The sequence below is a fragment of the Harmonia axyridis genome, chromosome 2 (assembly GCF_914767665.1).
Source record: "Harmonia axyridis chromosome 2, icHarAxyr1.1, whole genome shotgun sequence".
NCBI lineage: Eukaryota > Metazoa > Arthropoda > Insecta > Coleoptera > Coccinellidae > Harmonia > Harmonia axyridis.
In genome coordinates, this window is record NC_059502.1 from 61,545,347 (window position 1) to 61,564,561 (window position 19,215).

At 36.7% G+C, this 19,215-nt stretch overlaps 2 protein-coding genes across 7 annotated transcripts in view; one reads left to right on the forward strand and one right to left on the reverse strand.

The window, feature by feature from the left end:
* The window catches only part of LOC123673564, a 378,426-nt gene that overhangs the window by 134,661 nt on the left and 224,550 nt on the right, over nucleotides 1-19,215 (forward strand). For all 6 annotated transcript variants that reach the window (XM_045608135.1, XM_045608136.1, XM_045608137.1 and 3 more), the window contains one exon: nucleotides 2,739-2,924. In XM_045608135.1, the coding sequence (XP_045464091.1) occupies nucleotides 2,739-2,924 (186 nt within the window). The remainder of the gene's footprint in view (nucleotides 1-2,738; nucleotides 2,925-19,215) is intronic.
* LOC123673567 (palmitoyltransferase ZDHHC20-A-like) lies at nucleotides 10,689-11,769 on the reverse strand. The gene has a single exon (XM_045608146.1). The coding sequence runs from the start codon at nucleotides 11,755-11,757 to the stop codon at nucleotides 10,840-10,842; it is 918 nt and encodes a 305-aa protein (XP_045464102.1). The 5' UTR covers nucleotides 11,758-11,769; the 3' UTR covers nucleotides 10,689-10,839.

Sequence of the window (19,215 nt, forward strand, 5' to 3'; positions counted from 1 at the left end):
TCGACGTGTGATGCTGATGCATTCTTCGATCGTAATTTTACATCATAAATTCCGGAGAAATTCGGAACGACGCAATTTTGGTGAATGTGCATGATAATGATGAGGTTTCATTGGGGAAGACTGGCGTTTTATTTTCGAACCATCTCCCACGATCTGTATTCACACCTACTTATCAATTTCCGAGAAGCAGTTGGTTTTGCTGGCGCTAGTAGTTTCATGATTGATGAAACTCTAAAGATGACCATAAAAATGTCAACACCGTGAAGTTAGTATAAAATATAGTAACTGACAAGGAAACTGCAACATCCAGAAGGAGCTGTTCAAATTGCAATTTTTTTATTGAAAAAACATAGATAGTATAGCAATATCGGTTTGAAACGTACGACGACGTTGTTCGATGCCTAGAATCCATTGCTTGCGATCTTCTCATTGCCCTGCTTGTAAGTTTCGATTTATCATTGCATTTTGTATTCCCTCCATCCAGTTCTTTCTTGGTCTCCCTCTTCGTCTCCTCATGTTTTGTATCCATTCCATTGTTATTTTCGGCAGTCGTGATTGTCCCATTCGTTGAACATGTCCATACCAGATCAGCTGTTTTCTCTCTATATCATCCATGATTGTGCCTTCTACTCCCATTTGATTTCGTACTTCCTGGTTTCTTATTCTAGATATTCTAGCCGATCTCCTCAACGCATCCTTCTCTGCAGCCTCAATCCTCATCTTATTTCTTTCTGTCAGTCTCCATGTATCAGATCCATTCGTTAATTGGCTTTTGATCATTGTATTGTAGATGTTGAACATTCGTGATCTGGTTATATTTTTGCTTCAGAGTATTCCATTTAAACAGCCAATCACTTTTCTTGCCTCTGTTACTCGTGATCTTATCTCATTGTCATCTGTACCGCTTGTGTCGAACTTCACTCCCAAATACTTGTATTCTTCGCAAGGTTGTATGCTTTCTGTACCAATATCCAGTTCACTTAATTGGTCTCCAATACAAAGATATTTAGTCTTTTCCAGATTCATTTTCAATTTCCAATACTCATATGTTTCCTTCAGTTTACGAGTCATGTATTGTAGATCTTCTTTGTCTCCTGCGATTATTACCTGGTAATCCGCAAACTGTAGGGTGTAGATGTTTGTATCATTCAAGGGTATGACAATCCCAGAACATTTTCGTTTCCATTGCATTAAAGCAAGGAGTAAATGATTGAATTTGGAGGAAAACACATCGGAATGGTTTTTCATGTGAACAATTTTTGTCACTCAAATATTGTAGTCGTCTTTCAAATTTTTTAAAACAAACCAGCTGTTCGAGGAGATCCACAGTCGATGTTTAGTTGTTGTTTAAATGCCTAAAGCGTGGAATTTATCGCCAATTAAGTGAATTTGAAAGAGATCGAATTATTGGCGGGGTTATCATTCCTAGAAATCGCTAACCGTACGAACAGAAATCCAACTACTTTTATGAGATGTTGTCAAGCGTGGTTCGATGATTCCAAAAATCGAAGAAGAGAAGGCACCGGTCGTCGAAGGGGCACACATGAAGTTCAAGATCGACGTCTGAGACTTATGGCCATTAGAGACCGATTTGAGAAAACTCGATCTTTGGCTGATGAGTGGTTTGGGGAACAAGATCATCCTGTAACTATCCGAATGGTTTACCGCCTTATAAGGTCTTTTGGACTGTAGCATTATCGACCCCATCTTGTTATCTCTGACGGTTGAGCATCTCCGGCAACGATTTCACTGGTGCAGAGAACGTCAACATCGGAATGCGGAATGGAATCAGGTAGTCTTTTCTGATGAATCTTGATTCTCGTTGGGTGCACATGATGGCCGAAGAAGGGTTAGATGACATCGGGGAGAAAGACGTGAACTTCAGTTTGATGTTGAGCGTTTTGTACAAAGGCGTTATGGTATGGGGTGCTATTGCACATGCAAGAAGGTCACCTTTAGTCTTTATTCTAGGTAACATGACAGCGCTGTGTTGCCTTCCAGAAAGAGTATAGCCTTGACTTCACCTTGACCGGCTCGAGAATCCAATATTTCAGCAAGATAATGCCCGACCTCATGTTGCCAGAGTTAGTTTAAACCACAATTCGATTTGAATATCGAAATTATTACATTATTGTGTAAAACCTTCACTATTTGATATATCTTTAAGATATATAATTTTTGTCTAGAAGCACAATTCAAAATTGATAAAAAATTTAAAACCAACCATAAGAAATATGAATAGTCCAAATTGAGTGAACAGTTATTGAAAATAATAACTAAATTGACATAAAAATAGATGTAAGTTTCGAAAATTTCTATTTTTCGATACAATTTTTCCTCATCAGTGATTCGAAAAATTTACTGGATTCACAAACTTGCATTTTAGGAAACTTAGACTAACTGAAAGAAAGTGTTTTTCTGTTAAGTATTCATAGACATAGCATTCACAACAGGTAGTCGAAGATCCTTTATCTTACACTCCTGTGAAAAAGGTATACAAATCAGAATTTAAAATTGAAATTGAATTTTATGTTTTGGATGATGTTGACTCTGACGAATAAATTATTACTTCAAATTATAAAGGTTGAATATGTCTACTTGATGAAAGCAATTAAATATTAATAACAAAATAATTACATCATATATGTATAATTGAAGTAATGCAAAAGACAATAAACAATATAAACAAGATAGAACTATAAATGAAACCGTCATATTCAATTATAATTTTTTTTCAGGCAAAAAGAGACGTGGCCGGCCTGGTTGACAGATATTTTAGGGGCTTGTACAAGAATTACGAGCGATCGAAGAAATCTCTGATCAGACAGGCGAGGGATCTTCTCGTGTGCGAATACTACGGCAGCCTGGAAAGATTCGAGAACGAGTTTTGTGTACAGGCAGCTAAGCTCCTTCAGTTTCTTAAGGTGAGTGTTTTTCCAGTTCATGGTTTTGAATCTGACGTTGAATTATAATTGCGAATACTCGACGGAGAATATGGAAAGTAATTGACTTTCGAGAATTACGTAATAAGTTTTTCCGTATCTTCCTTCCATCTGAAACATTAGCATGATTCTTTTCTATTCTTTTCCTATTATGCATATGTTTCATTGGGAAACAGAAATATTTCACAGGTGCATAGGTGGCACCAAGGCGGTTCTGGAGAAACCCAATTTATTGGATCTTACTCTCTTCCTAGCCGAGATGTTTTATGAATGTTGCCTGTTTCTTTCTGAGACCATATCAAACGAAGCACCCGGTATATTTTCTTCATATTTGGCAAATATGTTCCTAATTGAGAGCCCAAACGTATCATGCAATAACCGCCTTGAAAATCCAGGTCTGGGTTAACAAAAAATTATGAATCGTTTGAATCCTCGTAACAACAGCCTGTACATCGGAATTTTGAAAATCTGTTTTAATATTCGGAAACACCACTAAAAACTTAACTGAGACGTGTACTTCAAATTTTCGCTCAGACAGTTTTACTGCACAAATTTTCAACGTAAAAGTGAAGTTTTTAAGAACTTGGATACCTGAAAGTGGTTTGAAGTGACTTTTAACAGTGAATTATCAAAAATATTGAATTCATAATTATTTCAAGATTACTTTGTAATTCATTTTCACATTGATTTTTTTTTTAGAGCTGTAAACCATTTCAGTTTTTATTTTCCGGAAGTCACAGACCAATCCACTCACTTAGGTTTCGCCTTATTTCATCATTTGAAGTTATTCCTCGATAACTCTTAAAGTATTTATTTAAAGTATAGGGTTTGCTCAAGTAACCTCCACTTTTTTGGGATGTAGAATCGAAAAATATAGGTTCCAATTTGAAAACCTTGAGTTTTGATGAATTTGAGTTGCCCAAGTTCATGATCCTGTACATTTTTGGTCCAAACTGCAAACAGTCTTATAATACTAGGTATGAATTTGCAAAATCGAAAAAAAATAAATTTTTAAAAAAAAAGCTTTTTCTGCCGAAATATTCAAAAAGTGTGAGTCTTCATCACTACCATTTTCTTCCATATGAATCCCATTATCTCATAAACCATTGCCGAAATTGTTCCCAAAAAAGCTATCTAATGATGCAATAATATACTGGGTGTGCAATTTGAAATAAGTAAGTGGTAGTCTGTTTCCGGTATAACCGGAAGTTGTAGAGATCTGGAAATATTTCAGGGAGAACGATCATTTTCCCAAACCCCAATATGCAAATTTTCAGCTCAAAATTATAATTAGTTTTCCATACACGTTCATCCCGGTAAATCACCCTGTATCTGTATAGAGCGAAACATGATTATTCACATCTCCATCATGTCCTTTAAGTAACTCATTAGATTTGACCACATGTGGATGAAATAATTGTTCAATATTTTATTCATGGAATTCATTTAGATAGTGAGATATCTCGGTGACCACCCAGTATACGAGAAAGATCGTGCATCACTCGTGAAAACGTCCCGGTATTGCCCCATTGTTTCTTAATATCACATGTTCCTCCGCCCATTATGACCTTATTACTCAATTCCGCTAACGACAAAGATATCTCAGATGTGAGCCGTAAGACCTTTTATGGACCGGGCACCAAACTATGTTCGAAGCGATCTGGAATCACATTCGTTTGTGGCCGATTGCACGATACCATCTTCACATAACATACTTCTGTGGCCTAACGTATTTACGAAATTGTCATTTCTGTTTACACGGTTGACAATTAAAAAATAGGAATCAGTCCGGTTGACACACATATGGAGGTGTTTCAATTCTAGCGTATTTGTGAACAGAACCTGAGTTCCATATAGTCGACGATACGGATGATTGGACTTAACCATCCGCATATAAATATCACGTAAAGGTCTCTACCCACTAGGATTCTTCGATGTAAAAGAAAACTGAAGATTTTCCTCAATAGCCAATTGTGTACAACGAATGAATATTGTTCTTATTCTATTGGAACATAATATCATGCTCTTTGTTGATCAACCTAGAGATTCAGCTCACCCTCTTGGTTAGTGAAGTTGAATGTACGATGTATGTTTAGTTTATGTTTGAGTCTAAGAAACATATCCCCGATTAAATTAGAAAGCAATACTTACTTCTCATGAGAAGCATTGTAAGGTTTTTGCTATGAGCTCTCTATTCCATTCAATTTTTGAAATATAACAAATAATGAAGATGGTCACAATATTTGATGATTAAAGTGACTTTAAAATATGGATTAGTTATCAGCAAGTAGCTTAGATTTCATTCGAAGCCGAATGAAGGTCAAAAAGTAAAAATTTGCAAAGGAAATCGCAAAAATTCTCTAGGACTTAATTTCATCGTTGATGATGAATGGATCGTCTGGAAAGCAAAAATCTGTAAACTTTAGGTAACGGAATCGTGTAAGCAGTTGAAGCCAATTTTAGTGACAAACTATATCAACCGATAACTATTTACAAAATTCGGTTGAATTAGTGAATGACCATAATTCAGGCAGTGTTTTGAATTTATGCCAGGCTACCTAGAATAATTGTGATTTTACGGGTGATAATTATCGTGAATAAAATTCCGAAAATAAAGTCATATGAACTTCCCCTATTCAAGATTAAGATTAAATTGTGGGGATTCTGTTCCACAGCGACCTAATGTTCTATTGTGCCCCCTACAGAGTTATTCTCGTCATAGTGTGATCAACAGCTCGCTTTCCAGTTCCAGAGTTCTGCAGTATCTGGGATGGTTTCAAGGAGTCTACTTCCTCACTTCTACAAGTACATAACAGATTTTGCGTTGGATAGTGAGTGCGAGGCTTTCCGTTACCAGGTGGTCTAGAGTTTCCTCCTCCTCATTTTCTTCAGTCATTTTCTGCTAGAATCATTCTCATGAGGTGTTTCCTAAGGTGACAATGCTCTGTGAGGAATCAAGTGAGGGAGTGTAGTATAATATTGCTGAGATCCAGATACTTCTTGGATCTCGCAGAGTCAAAGTTTTGAAGAAACTCTGATGCAACTAGGAAGATTCCGCCAGAGTGTTCCTATTCATTTTTTATTTTCTTCTCCTGAAACTCTTTCTTGTACGTACACATGCCCCTAACAGATTCCGAGGCAATCAAAGGATTTTGTGCTCCTTTTCTGGCAATTATCTTCATTCCCTTTAATTCCCGAGTGGATAAGAATCCATCTTAAGAAAACCTTGTTATTTTTGCCTATTTCAAACTCCAATACCAATCTTGAAATTGATGATATGTGAGCTTAATGATTTGATAGCAGCCCAACTCTCAGAATGAATCGCTATATCACATTTCTTGCTAAGTTAATGTCCACACATCTTTCTATTGCAAGTATCTCTGCCTGAAAGACGCCTAGAAAACGGCCTAACTAGAACGAGCATTTCCTACCAGTCCCGAATACTCCAGTGGCAGTCCCTGTTGTGGTTTCAGAACCATCTGTGTGCCATTTGATGGTATTCTTCACTATTTGTGGTCTCCCTTACCCAATCTTCTTTTCTACTTAGTATCGTAGTGAATGTTTTCCCGATGATAATTTTCTTTATCATCTCGTTACTGGGAAGTTTCGCTGATGGTATGTCAGAGAGGACCAGGCTCTCTGATTCCTTATTCTTTTACTGCCGATACCTTCCCTGGATAGTCTTAAAGTGACCTCATAGGCTACTCTAACTATCACAAGATGAAGAGGTATGAGATTTGTAATGATCTTCAGTGCCGTAGTTGGCCACGTTCTCATAGCTGCAGTGATAAAGACACATGATAACCTTTGTATCGTTTCAAGGAAACTACTCATGTTTTTCTGACCTGCTCTGGAATGCCAGACTATTGTCCCATAGGTTATCATCGGCCTCACAATCATGACTCACATCCATCGCAGTATCTTTAGGTTATATCCCCAATTTACTTTCTATGATCATTTTCACCAGCCGTGAGCGAATATACAGGGTGGCCATTTGAAAACGAAACAGACGAGATTACAGACGAAATAAAGTTTTTCGATAGAAATGCTCGGACAGGTCGATTTCTGTTTCGAGGGGGACAACTTAAGATGTAGGTTACGGACGCATAGCGCTTCAACCCTTGCTACTACAACCCTCACCCCCAAATTTTGAATAGGGAAGATGGGGTGAGTGATACCTCATTTGAAAGGTATTTTTATACTGATTTCAGCACAGTAATTGTTTTTTCATTTTATGCATTAGTTCTCGAAATATTCTTAACTAAGTATCATTTAGATAAACATGTTAATAGGAAGTATGCTTTGGAATTAGTGTCAAAGTTTCAAGAAACCGGGTCCGTGGCTAATAAAAAACGAAACATGGAACTAACTAACGCATGAATATTTCGAGAACTAATGCATAAAATGAAAAAACAATTAATGTGCTGAAATCAGTATAAAAATACCTTTAAATTGAGGTATCACTCATCCCATCTTCCCTATTCAAAAATTGGGGGTGGGGGTTGTAGCAGCAAGGGTTGAAGCGCTATGCGTCCGTAACCTACATCTTAAGTTGTCCCCCTCGAAACAGAAATCGACCTGTCCGAGCATTTCTATCGAAAAACTTTATTTCGTCTGTAATCTCGTCTGTTTCGTTTTCAAATGGCCACCCTGTATAATAATAGTACATTAATTATGTATCTAGAAGTAAAAGTAATGTAAATTGTTCAACAAACGTTGGACTACACAGTGTGCTTTTACCACAAGCTCACAACCTTTTTTCTGAAGTTGGAACAAATATAAAAATTTAATGGTTTCTTAAGTCATTATTTTTCTTCACGGAAATGGTCAAAATTGGCATGTTGATGATATTCTGAGATGCGGGACACCACAATTGGTGTCACAAATACTAAATTAATAAAATACTTTTAGCATCGTAGTGTTGAAGGTTCCTAAATAAATATGTAGTAGAGATGTCAGTATAGCCCTTTTACCAAGAATATTCCGTTGCTATGTTTTTCCAAGCTGTTTTATGGAGTTGAGGCCTAGACTATGAAACAGATTCACATAGGAAAATTTGAAGCCTTTTGAGATGCGGTGTTGAAGGCGGATGCTCAAAATATATTGGATCGAACGGATAACAAACAAAGATTCTATTACTTAGAGTGAATGGAAGTTGTGAGAAAATGCGAAAACCTGAGACATCAGTGAAATATTAGAGGAGAACGGCGTTTAATTTATTTTCATGGCATCACTCAAAAAAAAATAATTATTTGAATGCATCCCATTTGAAACCAATGAGTGGATATGATATGGTGCACTATTGAAATCTCTTTTCATTCACGCGAGGGCTGGGAAGAAGAACATCGAATCGACTTTCTTTCACCTCTGATAAATCGTCATGTGGGGTCGGGCTTTCAGGAAGCGGAGTCCAAGGAGATACAAATCTTACGATAGGCCTCAATTGAATAGAGAATACCCGGTGACCTGTTCTCAATTTGTAGTCCATATTGGGTATTTCGTTTTCAAAATAGAAATAAACCAATTAAGGCAGACACAAGTCACCATTCTGACGTCATTCTAAATGACAGCTAACATTCTTTGGGATGATTCGGTACCTATGTAGTATCTGCAAATACTTCTCTCAACACAGAAGGTAATTGAGTAATACTTGAGTCGAGTTCTAACTAGGACCATTATCTCATTTAAGTGATTGGTAGCTTTTAATGAGGAAAATTCTCTCGAACATTTTGTTGCTCATCCAAAAATTCAAGGATTGGCTTTCAAAAAATACGAATAGCGATATATCTCACAAGTTTTGAAAGCACAATTCACAAAAAAAATTAATGAGAAGTTTCCGCACTCTTGTTCATGTGTCTCTTTACATCTTGACTCCACTGTAAGATTTGAAATTTTATTATTTTGTCTGTAGAGTTGCAATTTCATTGTATTATTGAAGAAATTGATCTTCATAGTTCATATAGGTATTTCAATATCAGATCAACAATAAAATTTCAAATAATTCTAGCATTCTTTAATTTTGCTAGAGATGAAATAATATTTCGGACAGAAATATCAGTATAAGATCTCAACATCTGAAAAATTTGTGCAAATATTTTTTCTTCCTTCTTTTTCTCTCCTAACAAAGTTTAGAAGTGAATACATCCAAGTTATGTTCGTTTTTAAGTGCCCTCCAGACCTGACTGTCTCTTTCAGATTATTTCCCAATGTATTGCCTTTTTCTATTATTTTTGTCTGTTTCATCACTGTTTTTAACAATTTTTTCTCAATTTTGTCAGTATAATTTCTTTGCGGTATTCTCCTACTAAGAGCAGGAATATATTATAGCTTCAGCAAGGAGGGATTACTGAAATATTTCGAGTTATAGGTTATAGGTTCATTGAGGTTGAAGTGATATTTTGTCCATGGAATTGATTTACTTTTAACGTCATTTAGATGATGATGTTTTCTTTTTCAGAAATTAAATGGCATTGAATGAATTTGAAAGATCTTGTAACTAAGATGTTTTCTCAACAAATTACGGACATTTCTGTCTCATTTTTGATCAATAATTGAAATTCGTTTTCTACAAATGAAAATTTAGATTCAATTATTTGACTATTTCAGTTATAGTTCTGATGAAAAACTCATTTTGAACATCAGCAAGGAATGTTGGGTCACATAGGAAATAAATATATTGATGAAATAGCTCTTGTTTATATCTTGATGAATGAGTTATGTTCCTAAATAAGATCAGTCTAAAACTTCTTCATTATTTTGACAATGTTCTCAAATATGACAGTTAATGTCTGGAATAATATAATTGTAGGATTTCACATATGCCTACTTATGCGTTTCGTCCCTGGCACACACATCGGACTCATCAGTGTGACTTTGGTATATTTGTGTGTGCCGTGTTACAGCCGCTTGGGGAATTTATTATTATCGGGAGCCGCCGGGACTCGAACCCGGCACCTTGTCGCATCTCGGTGAGTGAGTCTACACTCTTAACCTCTATGCCACCGAATGCTGTGTTTGTTGTTGCTATGTGGAGCTTTATGAGAAGCCGCCACATGACTCCCTCCCCAGTGACGGAGGAACGAAACTTATGCGTGTTACGAGGTCATCGGTGCAGCCGGGTGATTGCCGCCTAATCAGAGCTGCACCTCGCGGCATCGTGCGGACGGTGAATGCCGCCTATTCAGGTCCGCTATACCGCGACAGACCAAGGAGCACGTATTGCACGTCATGGGAATGGGCGTCTAGAGTTTCGTTGGAAATTGCAGATATATGGGAGCTACGCATCAACCTTCTGCTTTCCAGGACACATCGTTAAGACGGCCATTCCCATCACGTCGGGGTCACCAATGTAGGATTTCACATATGCCTACTTATGCGTTTCGTCCCTGGCACACACACCGGACTCATCATTGTGACTTTGGTATATTTGTGTGTGCCGTGTCACAGACGCTTGGGGAATTTATTATTATCGGGAGCCGCCGTGACTCGAACCCGGCACCTTGTCGCATCTCAGGTAGTGAGTACTCTCTAGGCCACCGAGTGCTGTGTTTATTGTTGCTATGTGGAGCTTTATGAGAAGCCGCCACATAATGTTTGTTTTAAGAATATGCATTCTTGTTTACCATCAAGATTTAAACTCTGCTAAGAAATGCGTATTTGAAAATAAACACCCCAGTCTCTACCCAAAACCTATAATAATACGCAGGATAAAAAGAACTAGACCAAAAAAATTTTCGTGGTAGTTTTTTTATGCTTTCAGCACTATAGATTAACTTCAGTCAAACAGTTCAATTCCAGTCAAACATTATAACAGGATAGGAATCCGAAGCAAATCAAAATCAGTTCCATTTACAGTGGCACAGAATGTTTGTGAAATATTTATTAATTTACTTGATACTTAAACTAGAGGTATCTCTTCCAGGTCCCTCATCTTCACACAAAAATCAACACCATCGCCCAGACTTGTGTAAACCGGCACACACCAGAGAAAGGGGTTGGTTCCAAACACCTCGTGGAAATTATTCTTGCACCCATTATCGTAACTTTTTATATGCAAACTATTCTTGAAGATCGGTTTCCTCATGCTCTCTATTGTAGTTTGGTTTCTCAAAACCAGATAGCAATGGTAGAATAACAGAGTCACAGTACTGAACCCCAAAAGAATAGCCATGAAGAAGAGGGTCACTATTTGAAAACACACACCCTGGAGTTCTCCAGTTCGCCACAATCTGTATCCATCAGAGTAAGTGGTGGCCATGACGTACATGCAGCCTACGATGGTGTAGAAGAGGAAGAGTACGAAGAATTTATAATTCCCGAAGCAAACGCAGTTGTTAATCCAGGGACAATGATGGTCCATTTTTAAGACGCACTTTTTGCAAGAAGAACAGTGGTGACACCGATCAGGCTTGACGTTTCTACATTTCTCGCAGTATCTTATGGAACCATTGGGGTTGACATTTTTTATAGGCAGAGTGGCGGAGAACTCCTTAAGGATGCTGTGGCACATCCTCATACTATCTGCCTTAACTAACTCTCGGTAGATTGAAGGTGGTAGTTTGAATTCAGGAGGCACGTCGCAAGATCTCGTCAATATGACTCTCAAGAAGGACCAGTAGATCATTGCGAAGATCATGGCGAAGACTATTAAGCATTTGATCTGTTCTGCTCTTCCTTCTGTCCAACGACATACGTCTATTATGTAGATGTAGGTGGCCCACACAATTATACCGATGACCATCAGGACCGGTATCCATCTTATGACGTCGAAGAATATTCGCAATTTACTCTTTTTTCTGACTGGAAAGTCGTCCATACGTCACATTGAAAGGAACTGTCAAGCTGATCAGTTTACATAGAATTCAAACTGATTTTTTTTTTTTGGAAATAATTCCATAGAGTAATAAACATAGATGGAGGAAGTATACCTCAGAGTTATATTTTATATAACTCTATGGAGTATAAGCAATTTTTAAATGTCATCAACAGGGTTACATTACTTTGTCGGATTCTGATATATTTTCAAATCCAAAATATAACTACATCGTTGTGAATATTTATTTGAGTGATTTCCAATTGAATATGCAAATTTGAATATTTAGAATCCGATATTTTTTTAATTGTTAAATTTTTGTGACAAAATATATCTTTTTCTGTATATACCGCTGAAATCCAAGGTTTGGCAACTATTGCGCGTCTACTGTCATCGATTGTTTCACATCGTTATTGGGGTTGGAGTTCGTTTTCTAAATTGTGCATAGATAGATTGGATAGATTTAATTAAGGAGGTTTCGTTTCACTGCGACCTAATGGTCGATTGTGCCCTCATCAGAGCTATTCTCTCCATAACGTGATGCAATTTCACCGCATTGAAGGTGAAAGAGCGCTGAAACATGGCTGAACCAAATCGAGCTTCTGCCCATGCCTTAAAGCAACACGGTGAACATCTCGTCTGTAGAACAACCTGGCTTTCAAATAAGGAGGAATACCCGTACTCAAAATTCGATATACAATAATACACATCTGAAGCCAGAAAATATTTTCGACCCTGAGCCACGCTAACCCATTTATTCCATCACTGATCCCCCTGTAGTATTTTCTCAAACCTAAAACATAGCGGCAGCACGAATTCTGCACTTTTTGCAACCTATATCTCTCGATGGAATCTAGACAAGGATAAAAAACTGTCAGTCCATAGCTCAGCTTGGACAGCACAAGAGTTTCGCAGAGATACTTACTTGAATGGAAATCTAAAAACTGTCTCTGGCGATACAAATAACGTAGTGCCAGAAAAGAATTTCTCAACAGCATCGAGACATGCTCCCTAAATCTCAGTCGACAATCGAAAAATATACCAAGGTTCCTACAGCAGGAGGAGAATAGAATCTTCTCAACACCTATCATAACCTCAACCTCCGCATGAAACGTTCTAGAAAAAAAGGGTATATAGGAACTTTTTTTGTTATTTATTCTCAGATTGTTCCTTCTGCAATACTGCATAATTCTTGACAAGTCTTCATTTAACCACCCGACAGCTATAGAAATGGCAGAGGGGAAGAAAGATAGATGAACCTGAGTGTCATCGCAATAAAAATAAATGTCAACAAACTTAACAACCTTATACATATCAGCTATATATACAAGGAATAGCAGAGGACCAAGAAAGGAACCTTGAGGAACACCCGAAGTTATCAAGCACTACTCCGAAAATGCATCACGTAATTTAACGCACTAATATCTACCAAAGAGATAAGATCTAAAAAATTTCAAAGAAGATTCATCAAAACCGTAATAACTTAATTCAGCACAGATCTTTTGAATACTTGCCGAATCATACAACAACGGTTTTTGAACGCTTCTAGTGTTTTGGTTTCGATTGAAACAGCTCTTCGAAGACAATCTACATTCACGACGATTCTAAAAAGAATTCTATCAACTTAAAATCATATGCGACTGCGATTGGAAATGGGCCAATGAACACTTGAATTGAACAATCAATGGAGGTTTGCATTGTCCACAGATGAGTTGAGATATGGACTGTTTTTGGATAATCGATAATGCGAGAATTGTCTGATGTCGCCAAACCTTAATCCATTGAACACGCTTGCGATAAGCTAGAAAGAGCTTTAGATTCTCACCAATCACCTCCTCAGACGGCTTTTACCATAACTCTGGAGAGAAATGGATCAAGTATCAGACAAGATTATTCCTCGTTGAAAACTTCATTGTTTCTGTTGTTCATTCTTCCTGGCAAAAATTCTTCAAGTATAAGGTAGAAAGAGGACAGACAGACATTTATGAATTTGTAAGTAGCCCCTATAAATATTGGCAGGCTGTACAAATCTCATGAATAAGTATTATTTATAATGACACAATTAATTGAATCCACCTTATACGATTTTCAAGAGAAGTATTCCAAGAGCTATTAACCTGGAAGCGCACTCTTTAGGAATCCGAATACAAGAAGAGTTATTATCAAGTTAGTTCCTGTAGAAATTCGCTACAACTTCATACTTCAAATGACTGAAGTCAATAATATAACACCTTTTGTGAGCTTCACTGTATAAGCGATATTGTGTAAAAATTGTGTCTATCTCATTATAGAAATGACAGCACCATCACGAAATGAAGATAGCGATTTCAATTTATCAATTGAGTGAAATCAATATTCCCTCGTAAATGGGATATCAATTTCCGACGAAAGTAATTTTTTTCTTCGAAGCCTTCATAGTTGTTGGGAAAAGATAGTCGATAAACAATAACGTCTGTGTAATTTTTGCTCACACATAATAATTTTGCAAATTTCTGATCGCTATCGACATTCCAAAGCTGCAATTTTACAATTAGGCTTATAATTATTGCCCAAACGAAATGATATAGAAATTTTAATTAGGGGTTTCACATGATATCATTTTACTAAAGGACTCCGTTCATGCACATGCATTTGAAGAAGTGAAAATATGGATATCCAAATTTTCATTCATCTTTGCCAATTATATTGAATAAAGAAAATCATGAGAACAACGAGATTGTATGAAGTGTAATTTTTATGAATAAAAAAATAATTTTTCGTGAAATAGATCACAAATAAACGGATAAAACAAATTAATAAACACTAGTTTTTCTATATACTAGAATTACTCTCACATTGAAGCTCAACTTGAGATTATGAAATCTCATGGAAAAGAATACAGAAGATAAGAATCAACTGAGCCCAATGAAACACCCTGATTTTGAAAATATATACAGGGTGGCCATTTGAAAACGAAACAGACGAGATTACAGACGAAATAAAGTTTTTCGATAGAAATGCTCGGACAGGTCGATTTCTGTTTCGAGGGGGACAACTTAAGATGTAGGTTACGGACGCATAGCGCTTCAACCCTTGCTACTACAACCCTCACCCCCAAATTTTGAATAGGGAAGATGGGGTGAGTGATACCTCATTTGAAAGGTATTTTTATACTGATTTCAGCACAGTAATTGTTTTTTCATTTTATGCATTAGTTCTCGAAATATTCTTAACTAAGTATTTAAAAATGAAGTGGTGTTTTCATGGCACTTGTAGTGTTTTGTGAAAAATCGACATTTTGAGCTTCAAAACAACCATGACTGTGGCTTCCTTCCTAACTAACTAACGCATGAATATTTCGAGAACTAATGCATTAAATGAAAAAACAATTACTGTGCTGAAATCAGTATAAAAATACCTTTAAATTGAGGTATCACTCACCCCATCTTCCCTATTCAAAAATTGGGGGTGGGGGTTGTAGCAGCAAGGGTTGAAGCGCTATGCGTCCGTAACCTACATCTTAAGTTGTCCCCCTCGAAACAGAAATCGACCTGTCCGAGCATTTCTCTCGAAAAACTTTATTTCGTCTATAATCTCGTCTGTTTCGTTTTCAAATGGCCACCCTGTATATTATATTATATTGGTCTACTATTCCGCTCTAACGAATAACTCTCACTGAACAGTTCAATAGCCTTCAATTCTCTTTACGTACCAAGTTAACTTTGAAATGGATCAATGGACCAATGGAAAAAAATAGGTGACTGCTTCCAGAAAATTTTTGCAGCTCATCAAAGTAAATGAGATCTATTCGACTGGAGTAGATTGCTCATAAATTCATTGAGAATAGAAGAGACTGATAGAAAATTCTAGCGAAGCACGAACTTTGGTATCAGGAGCTTTTGAGAACTATTTCATTCATGATGGCCACAAAATCGAATATATAGTTAGATAAGGTAGAGATTCATCATGATGAATCATGATTCATATTTCACATATGCAAAATGAATTTCTAGCCAGTCAAATCTTTATTGCATGATTTTCTTGAATTCTTTATGGTTTCGGTCAAATTATCAACATGACATTTTGTGAAATGGTTGAAATTTCCAAATAATAATAGTATATTATTCAACGAGCGGTAAGGTAGGTCATAACTCACGCAGATGAAGTTTGCAGCAAGAGTCGCTATAATTCATCAAGTGAGTTATGACCATTAGTTGAATACTGTACTTTATCTATGACTATAACAATAAATACTTAAATACAAGTATAGAGAAAGAACTTTATGTATTTATAAAACTCAAAAGTTACCTATAAACGTCAAACTTATCAAAGTGACATTCCTCCCCTCAATAACAATAATGGATTATTCCCTTTCGGCTAACCGAATAGAAGCACATAAGTTTAAAAGCACAGAGCCATCTTTTCCGATTTATCATAGTGAGTTATAGCAGTGAGTTATTATATTATAACTCACGTAGTGTGTTCATAGATACTATTAATTGCTCAAAAGCAGTTGAATAATGAATATATAATTTAATATGAGTAGATGTTTGTTCATTACAGTAGATTTGGTTGAAATCGTTATTGTAAATCCACACCATAGATTTCAACTTGGTCGAATTTGATTTAATTGAAATATGAGGTATTTATTTACTTTTTGATCTTCCTCCTGGATGCATCTGACAATGTGATCTTGGTATCTAAGTTAGAAGAAAAATTTTGGTGAGTTATTGTGTGAAATTACATCTACTCAACAGAATATGAAAATCTTATTTATGTACACTTTTGTATTCATAATTGAAAGTGTACATACCTACATAAATGTCCACGAGAAATCTATTTCATTATATCATTACCAGTAATATTAACTATCGATACCATTATTATATTCAAGTCGAGTCATAAAAAATGCTTTTATTTGATGGTTATTCTGCATGCGGAATGTATACGCACTAACTGCAAATTTCCTACTAGAACCAAATCATCTTTTATGGCTTCCTTCTCAGAACGCCCCAAGCCTTTATGCAAAATCGTTTCAACCTGTTCGAACTGTCAGGCAACATCTTGTTGCGAACAGTGGCGGACTCTTTGAAGTCGATATCACACTTTTCCTGTCATGATTTAGATCAATTTCGAACTGTTACTACCTACGTCCAAGGAACTGAGGCATCTAACATGATGAAGTATTATAAACAATCGAAAACTTGTACATCAAACGACGTAGGTGTATATTTACAATGAAACATTCGAAGTAGAACTAGCTCTCGAGCACTATTTTGTCCAACATATCGGCTTGCCCTTTCCAGGTAAAGGTGGGACCCCACGTTCATATCAGTTGTACGGGAGCTTCATTCTGATACATTTTTTTGGTACATGATTTAAAATGAGTTCTGATCTGATCTATCTGCTTATCTATTATTAGATACTGTGTCATCTGTTTTGACATAGTTTCTTAGGTAGTTTCTCATTATTTGGCAGGTTTTGGAAGTATACCCCGCTATACTGATCTTGTTTTACTCTTTCATCCAACCTTGGAGAGAAGCTCTCGCAACAGCTAATAGCTATTGTTCTGTGCTCGTTCATTCTGGAATCCTGAATTCGATAATCTTCCGTAGTTGCAGTTGAATGATATCTTCTGAATCTGAATTGCTCGGGTGGTGCCAGGTTCAGTACTCAGTCTTCTTGCAATGACTTTCTCAACTATTTTACCAAGGGCTAACACTGGACTTTACCTGTTGTTTCCTGGAAATTTTCTATCTTTCCTGTCGTTTTGAAAACAATCACTTCTGGTTTTCCATATTTCTGGGTAGTTTTCCATTCTGACCACTCCATTGGCTGGAGCTTTCCTTGATGACTTCCTATATCTCTGTTGATGATGTTGAATCAAATCGCAATCTAGTGTTTTCAACATCAATTCTTTATTGTCTTCTATTTCTTATTCCAACTCTCCATTCTTCATCTCATCTTCACTGAATTCATCCTGGTTTCTCTTTCTATTCTTCGGCTTTTCATACTTTAAATATGCTCTTAGAGCATTTATTAAGCAATTGGTTGTAATTATTCATATCTTTGTTGTATTGTGCTTTATTTGAAGTTCACTAGATTTTCGTCATTTTCTATTTCTCATAAGCTTTTTTATTGGTTTTGGTATTTCATGATATGAATGCTTCAGGGCTGGCCTTTTGGCATTACATTTTAATTATGATTTCTGACATATGACCGCCACGGCTGGCTTGGATGTAGTTCAATCTGGACGTCCAATTTTCTATGGCTTTTTCCAACATTTGTGGCCGTACATCGGCAATAACACGGCGAATGTTGTCTTCCAAATGGTCAAGGGTTTGTGGCTTATCCGCATAGACCAATGACTTTACATAGTCCCACAGAAAGTAGTGTACCGGTGTTAAATCACAAGATCTTGGAGGCCAATTCACAGGTCCAAAACGTGAAATTAGGCGGTCACCAAACGTGTCTTTCAATATATCGATTGTGGCACGAGCTGTGTGACATGTTGCGCCGTCTTGTTAGAACCACAGCTCCTGCACATCATGGTTGCTCAATTCAGGAATGAAAAAGTTAGTAATCATGGCTTTACACCGATCACCATTGACTGTAACGTTCTGGCCTGAACAGTAATGCCAACTTGAAGTTATATACCTCGAAAAAAACACCCTTTAGTCTCCTGAATCCTCTGGATGATATTCCATGCCGTGAACAATGAAAATTCCACAAGGAGTGAAGAACTTCTTTCCTTGGCCGATTCAGAAGGATTTTTATTGAAAATAAAAAGCCAATAATCTATGTGGCGAAATTCACACCGAGCTTGCGAACGAAATACCCATTACTTCATACGATCTGCCATAGGGTGAAACCTGCAGTGTGTGTCCGCCTCGATTTCTGAACTCCACTTAGCAGCCGAGTTATTGTTGCATGTTTTGGTTTTGAAATATTCTAATAAACGATCCCAGTTTAGCATAATTTTTACCTACGGCAGTCGAATGCATCTTCGGCGCATTAACGAAATTACACTTCCAATGATTTACCGATGGTTTTATTTCTCTAATCGTTTCCTTCCTTCATGATTTATATGTGATCACGATTACCGGATCGTTCTACTTCTCCGGAGGTATTTAGATTGTGCACGTGCTTCTATTCTAAACTCTTGTGTTGTTTTGAAATATGATTAATTTTTTCATTGTTGTTCGGCATAATTATCGAAAACAATTCGGATAACTGGATTTCGTTTTCTTCGTCGGAAATAGTAAACACCCATATTTTTATATGATGTTGATAATTTTTCATTTGTCCAGGTATTTCATTATGGAAAATAAATTATTTTTATTTCATTTGATAATAAATAACCATCTAGGAAGGACCGAATCTATTGAATAATGTATTTATATCCTTTTCCCCTACTTCTAGGAGGATAAAGTTGTTAATTAATTAAAGCATTCAATTATCGAGATGGAACGGCCACATTTC

Coding starts and splice junctions, on each gene's coding strand:
- LOC123673567 (XM_045608146.1), bottom strand. CDS start 11,757: ATGGACGACTTTCCAGTCAGAAAAAAGAGTAAATTGCGAATATTCTTC.